The sequence below is a fragment of the Belonocnema kinseyi genome, chromosome 6 (assembly GCF_010883055.1).
Source record: "Belonocnema kinseyi isolate 2016_QV_RU_SX_M_011 chromosome 6, B_treatae_v1, whole genome shotgun sequence".
In the NCBI taxonomy this organism is placed as follows: Eukaryota; Metazoa; Arthropoda; class Insecta; order Hymenoptera; family Cynipidae; genus Belonocnema; species Belonocnema kinseyi.
This window is the reverse complement of record NC_046662.1, coordinates 78,684,015-78,690,888: the sequence shown is the minus strand read 5'-3', so window position 1 is coordinate 78,690,888 and position 6,874 is coordinate 78,684,015. Positions and strand designations below refer to the sequence as shown.

General features: G+C 26.1%; 1 protein-coding gene across 1 annotated transcript; it reads right to left on the bottom strand.

Annotated features, from left to right (window-relative positions):
- Window positions 1–1,974: 1,974 nt before the first annotated feature.
- LOC117174838 lies at window positions 1,975–3,644 on the bottom strand. Its single transcript, XM_033364222.1, has 2 exons — window positions 2,516–3,644; window positions 1,975–2,130 (listed from the first exon to the last, which is right to left on the bottom strand). Exons 1-2 carry the CDS (start codon window positions 2,745–2,747, stop codon window positions 2,027–2,029), a joined length of 336 nt encoding a protein of 111 aa, XP_033220113.1. The 5' UTR covers window positions 2,748–3,644; the 3' UTR covers window positions 1,975–2,026.
- Between the last annotated feature and the right edge of the window lie 3,230 nt (window positions 3,645–6,874).

The window sequence follows — 6,874 nt, the reverse complement described above, 5'->3', positions numbered from 1 at the left end:
AAATCTACAAACTAAATTATTATTCATCGTTTGTAAAATCCTCAGTTAGGTACTCATTAAAACTTACAAATTACAGCTGCCTATCTAAATAAAAAAAGTTACCTCATATCTTGACTTTTGATAGCTGTTTTCAGTTTGCGCATTTGTATACCATCAATTTTAAACATAAATTTTTTTTAACAAAGTATAATAATTCGGTTTTCAACATTTTACTATCAATCAATAATTTTGAAAAGTTTTTCACGCTTTTAAAGATGAGAAAAATAAAATTAGAGGCAAAAACATTATCGGCACCGACAATATGATTTCTGGGAAATTTTTTTATCATTTTATTTTTATTTTAAAAGATTAATTGGTGTTAAAGAATCAAAAACACATATGTCGAAACATGATCTAGAAGATTTTAAGACCATTTTTTTAATTTTTCAGGATTTCAAGAAAATTATGAGAACTCAATTATTTCAAGAGATACTTATGAGTTTTGAAAAGGTTCAAATATAATTCAAATCTTTAGAAGATTTAAAACAATTTAAAAAATTTCGATTTTTCAAGATTTTGAAAAAGAAGCTTTTTCAAAGATTTTAATACGTTTCAACAAAATAATTTTTTTTTAATTACATGGAAAATTTAGTGATTTTTTATTTTGAAAAATAATTTTTCAGTGAAAATTTAAAAAGATTTTAAAACATTTCAAATGATTCCTCAAAATTTTGAAAATATTGGAAACGATTTTAAATTAAAAAATTACAATTTTGCTTTATATCCAATTTTTAAGATAACAAAATTTTATTACGAATTCCTGTAAGTTCCAGACTTTAGAAATTTTGAAAGATTCCAACATGCCTTACAACTTGTGAAGATTTAAATAAAGTTAAAATAAAATGTAGATTTGGAAGATTTCGAAATAAAATTTGTAAGCTTTTTAAAGTTTTCAAGTGATTTCACGCTATTTACAATATTTTCTCAAAATTTCAAGGAAAATTCTGATTTTTTAATTTTCAAAATTAATTTTAACATAATCGAATGATTTCCAAAATCTGAACAAAAAAAATGAAATATGGAACATTATAAGGTAACGTTTTTAATTTTTCAGCGTTAAAAAAATTTCAAACATTAACAAAACAGAATAGGAAAGATTTTGAGGGAATGTTTTTAATTTTTCAGTATTAAGAAAAAATGAAAAAAAATCGAGTAATTATAAGACATTTAGTTCTGAACATTTAAAAAATATAAAAAAATAATTTAGAACTTAAAAATATTTCAAAATTTTTTTAATGCTAACTTTTGAAAATGTCGAGAAAATAATATTGAAGCTTTGTCAGAAGTTTTAAAGGCATCAAGAAATTAAAGAATTCTTCTTACGATTCCTGGGAAACTTTTAGAGTGACTGCAATTTGAAAAAATACTTTTTAATGTAATTTAAAAAGATATCAAAACCTTTCTACAAATGTGAAAAAAATTGTTAAGATCTAATGGCACTTAGTTTAGTTTCTAAAGATTTTAGGAATATTTCGAGTCAGTTAAAACGAAAATTTATGGATTTAAGAAGCTTTAAATAGATTAATAATATTTTTAAACTTGTAAAGATTTCTAAAAATTTCTCAAATATTTTTTTAATTTCTTTCAATATTGTCGATGTCCTAAAAATCTTTTAAACTGGCTCGAAATTTTCCTAACATTTTTTACCATCCTGTAAAATAAAAAAAAAACATGAAAAGTCACAATTCAAAATTAGACTTTCAACATCATATTTTCGGCTCATGTTAGTAGAGACAAATTTATAACAAAGGAAAAAGTAAAGTAATTCTAACATCTCACTTTTTCCTTATTTTTTATCTGTCTTTTTTATACTGTTTGGTTATACTGTTTGGTTGATCAACTCCAAGGTTGATTAAGGGGTAACACCACTGTAAATGCAAAAAAACACGTTTTTTTCAAGAATTTTTTTTAATGGCAGGAAAGGGAATACAATTATAATAATTTGGGAAGTTTTTATTCATATATTAGAGCAAAAAATGTCAAATTCTCAATAAAAAATATTCAAAAATAGCAGCACTGGAGCCATTTCTGTGAAGTGCCTTTTCCCGTTGGAGCTCCGCGGTGCGCAGCACACAGGATGCAAAATTCCACCTGAAAGAAAATAAAATTTTTTTTCTTAATCTACATGAAAATAGCTAGTGAAACACGTAGGGGACTTTGAAAATATTGATTTTTGTGTAATTGGCAAGCATTTGAAAAAAAACCTCATTTTTCGACCAAAAGAGCAACACTTAATTGTTTATAACAATTGTTTAAATTAATGTATCTAAAATCCTTTATGTGGTGCACTGAGAAATATTATTATGAAGATGTAGGCAAAACCCCGATTAAAAATATTGAAAATTGTTCGAGTTATGCTGCGTGCCGATTTCAAAAAACGTGTTTTGAGAAAAACGCGTTTAAAGTTTTGAAATACATATTTGAGTATGTTAAAAGGACGAAAAAATTAAAAACTTCAATGTTAAAATTTTTTTACCATTAATCTGCAATTCCAGCACCATAGAGACTTCCTTATGCACTGAAGTACTCTTCTTCAATCTCCTTCCTGGCCGATTGAATCCCAAACCTGGCGGGCTTCTTTCATGAAAAGCAATATCGGAATTGCACGTTTTACACTTCACATGCTGAGAAATTACAGAAAAAACGGTCACAAAATTCAAAATTCTATTGCCGAAATCATAATTAACGTCGAAATCTTCATTCGACATGTTTAGTTTGTTGGCAGAAGCACTCACTCCTTCCTAATTGCCTTCAGCCTCATATCTGTTTAACGGTCGTTTCGTTCCACTGCTCCGACGCCGGGTTGGATACGACTTTATCGTACCTTTTCTACCAAAATACACTTTTTTATCACTCATTTCTTCTTAATATCACTCCGAAACTACATAAATACATTTCACAACACACACAGAAACTTCTGTACCCTATTAAACAAGCGTCCTACTGATGGCATTTAGCCATCCAACGTAGCCATTTCAATGAAATCGACTTCGAACACGTATAAAACTTTTTGTTCTTTATTCTATAAGGTTCAAAAAATGATTATTCTATAAGAGAATTTTTTACTTCTAAGCAAAATAAAGTTACTTTATCCAATTAATAACTCCGTTCCCATACTTTCTCTTATCTTCAAAGGTCCATTTTTAATTAATAGCTTTCTTAAATTTATAGCTTTTTGATGAAAAATTGCATTATTGGGTTAAAAATTAACTGTTTTGGAGAAAATTCGTCTCTTTTGGAAAACAATTGATGTTCTTTAGTTAATAACACAAAAGGTTAAAAAATAATCTTCCTCGGTTAAGAATTCAACTATTCATTGAAAATTCGTCTTTTTTGTTTAAAAATTATCTGTTTTTATCGAGAATTTCACTCTTGTGCTAAAAATTCGTCTCGTATGTATTTTGTTGAAAATTAATTTTGTTTCATTCACATAATTGGGTAAAAAATTAAACTGTATGGGATAAAATTCGTTTCTGTTTGAAAACCTTTATTCTTCTTTGGTTAATACTTAATATGACTGGTTGAAAATTAATCATGTTTGCATGAGGAATCAACTATTTTGTTGAAAGTTCATCTTTTTTATTGAAACCTTACCTGTTTTGATCTAGAATTCCATTATTTTGTTGGAAATTCGTCTTTTTAGATGAATTTAACTTCGTGCAAAATTTATCTTTCTTTGTTGAAAATCTAACTATTTGATTAAAAATTATTTTTTTTTGTTAAAGATTCATAATTTTAATCCAAAATTCACCTCTTTTATTAATAATGTAACTTTCTTTTTAATTTATAAATTTTTTGGAGAATTAACTTTTTTTTATTCACATTATTCCTTTACAAAATTTAACAGTTATGAAGAAAATTCTTCTCTTTTGGAAAACAGTTTATGTTTTTTGTTTAACAATATGACAGGTTGAAAATTATTCTTCTTTGGTTAAGGTTTCAACTATTCGTTGAAAATTCGTCTTTTATGTTTAAAAATTATCTGTTGTTTATCGAGAAATCCACTCTTGTGTTGAAAATTCATCTTATATGTATTATGTTGAAAATTAATTAGGTTTAATTCACATTATTGAGTTTAAAATTAAACTGTTTTGGAGAAAATTCGTTTCTTTTGGAAAACATTTAATATTCTTTGGTTAATACTTAATAGGAATTCATCGTTTTTATTTGAACATTATCTGTTTTGATCTAGAATTCCATTATTTTGTTGAAAATTTGTATTTTTTAGATGAATTCAACTTCGTACAAAACTCATCTTTCTTCGTTGAAAATCCAACTACATGATTAAAAATTAATTTTTGTTCTTAAAGATTCATAATTTTAATTCGAAATTCTTCTATTTTGTTAATAATGTAACTACTTTTTGAAAAAGTATTTATTATCTTGAAAATTAACTTTTTTTTTTAATTCACATTCGAAAATTCTTCGCTTTTAGTAAATAATGTATGTTATTTGGTTGACAATACCACTGGTTGAAATTTCGTCTTTTTTATTTAAAAATTATTTGTTTTTATCGAGAATTCCACTCTTGTGTTGAAAATTCGTCTCGTATGTATTTTGTTGAAAATAAATTTTTTGTAATTCACATTATTGGGTTAAAAAATTAAACTGTTTTGGAGAAAATTCTTGTCTTTTGGAAAATATTTAATCTTCTTTGGTTAATAATGATACGACTGGTTGTAAATTAATAATTTTTGGTTGAGGAATAAATTATCTGTTGAAAATTTGACTTTTTCTGTACAAATTTAATTTCTTTTTATTTAAAATTGAATTTTTTGTTGGAAATATGAATTATTTATTATACTTTTCGTTGAAAATTCATCTTTTTTAGTTGAGAATCTATTTTTTTGACAATTATCTATTTTTATTCAAAATTCCACTATTTCGTTGAAAATTCGTCTTTTTTAGGCGAATTCAACTTCCTTCTTTGGTGCAATATGTAACAATTTTTTGAAATATTTTAGGTTTAAAAATAAGTAATTATTCGAAGATTTTTTTTTGTATTAAAAAGTATTTTCCCCCTTCAATCGAAAAAACAAACGCGCATACTAGATGATGAATAAAAGAGGTCTTATTTATAAAATACAGTAATTTATTAACGATAAGTAATCAATTACCGATTCGCGAATTCATTAGTTTTAGCTTCATGTACAGGTTTGCATTTGTTTACTATGTAATCTATGTATAACCGTATACAGCATACATACTCGCATTTTCATCAATACTTCCTCTCGTGTACAATATAATATAATATATAATATATATCCGTTTAAATTCTTTCTTGTATGTGTACATATAGATTTCATTCTTTGTCACAATATAGTAAATATATTTCACAAGACTATTTACTTTTTACAACTGTATGCTGTGGTCGCTGAATGACACGTAATGAGGGGTGTAAGAATTATTAAATAAATTTATTTAATTAATTAATGACTCTCACTCATCTGCACTCTTAAAAATTGTACTAAGAACAATTATATCTCTGAAGAAAAAAGAAACACATTACGCTCATTTTCTTTCTTCATGCTATCAACCTATAATAAAAATAATTCTAAAAATCAATGAAGTATGACTCTTAACTATTTACAGGCTGTTACACGATGCCATTCAGCATTTTACCACCTAAAATATATCACCAAGCTAAAGGGACTGTGTCGTTCGACATATGTACCTCATTTCTACAAAAATGAATAGAGTAGAAAATCAATTTGCTACTTAACACAATCAAACTATGATTAAAATTGATTAATAATTATTTAGTATCACTCGTCCAATAAATAACAATCACTCTACGATAGAAAACGGTTGTTTGTGTACTCTCCTGTAAGGCGTGTGTAGTTAAAACTGTGTTACGTGTTTACGAGTATAAATGACTTTGTCACTACATGCTAAAGACTGAAAAAAATTCGTCGCGACTTCTCAGTCCAAGACATAAGCTGCTTTCATATTAAGACTAATCATGATGTGTCATTATGCTAGATTACCTTAGGTCGATCTATCTGAAAGACTCTGTGATTCAAAAACGTATATAATAACTGGATAGTCGCATATTTTAAAGGGGTGAAAACTACCCCTAAAGTTTTCCCTTCAAATTTACTTTATATATATATATATATATATATATCGACATCTAGTGGATATTTTGGAATTAAACAAAGTGGAAAATATTTGTCATAAGAAGCCTAAGATAGGAGGTTTAATTATGATCCAAGGGGTTGCAACCCTTTATTTATATTTTTAAAAACTACATTTTTGATGAATATTTTCACCATGTAAATCAGCGTATGAATTTAAAAAATTAAGAAAAGCTTTTTCGTTTACAATTTCGAATATTTGAGTTGACATGTTTCTAGATTTTTTAGATAACTACCCCCAAGTACTGTTAGCTACCCCTTAAATTGATGGAACATATTTAAATAGTGAAAAATCAAATTTTTTAAAAGATTTATTCCACGTGTTTATATTCTGATTTTTATGATAAAAATATTCATGAAAAAATAGTTTTTTTATAAATATAAAAGAAAAGTTGCTCCCTAATTGGCCAATATTAAATCTTATTCTTATAAGAAATATTTTTTAGTTTGTTTAATTAAAAAATATTAATTAGATATCCAATCATATTGGATAATCCACTTTTGGGGGTGACTTATTCTCCCATTTAATACAACTATTTCAGAAAATTTGTAATTCATTTGCATTTGTTATAATTCACATTCTATTTACACGTTGAATAAATATTTTTTAAAATATATTATTCACTATTTATAAGTGGTCCATCACTTTAAGGGGTAGTAAACAGTACTTGGAGATGGTTATTTGAAAAATCCTGAAA

Excerpts from the sequence above, each read along its gene's own strand:
- LOC117174838 (XM_033364222.1), bottom strand. The coding sequence starts at position 2,747 with ATGTCGAATGAAGATTTCGACGTTAATTATGATTTCGGCAATAGAATT. Across the intron at positions 2,131-2,515 it reads GCTGGAATTGCAGATTAATG|GTGGAATTTTGCATCCTGTG; the intron begins GTAAAAAAATTT and ends ATTTTCTTTCAG.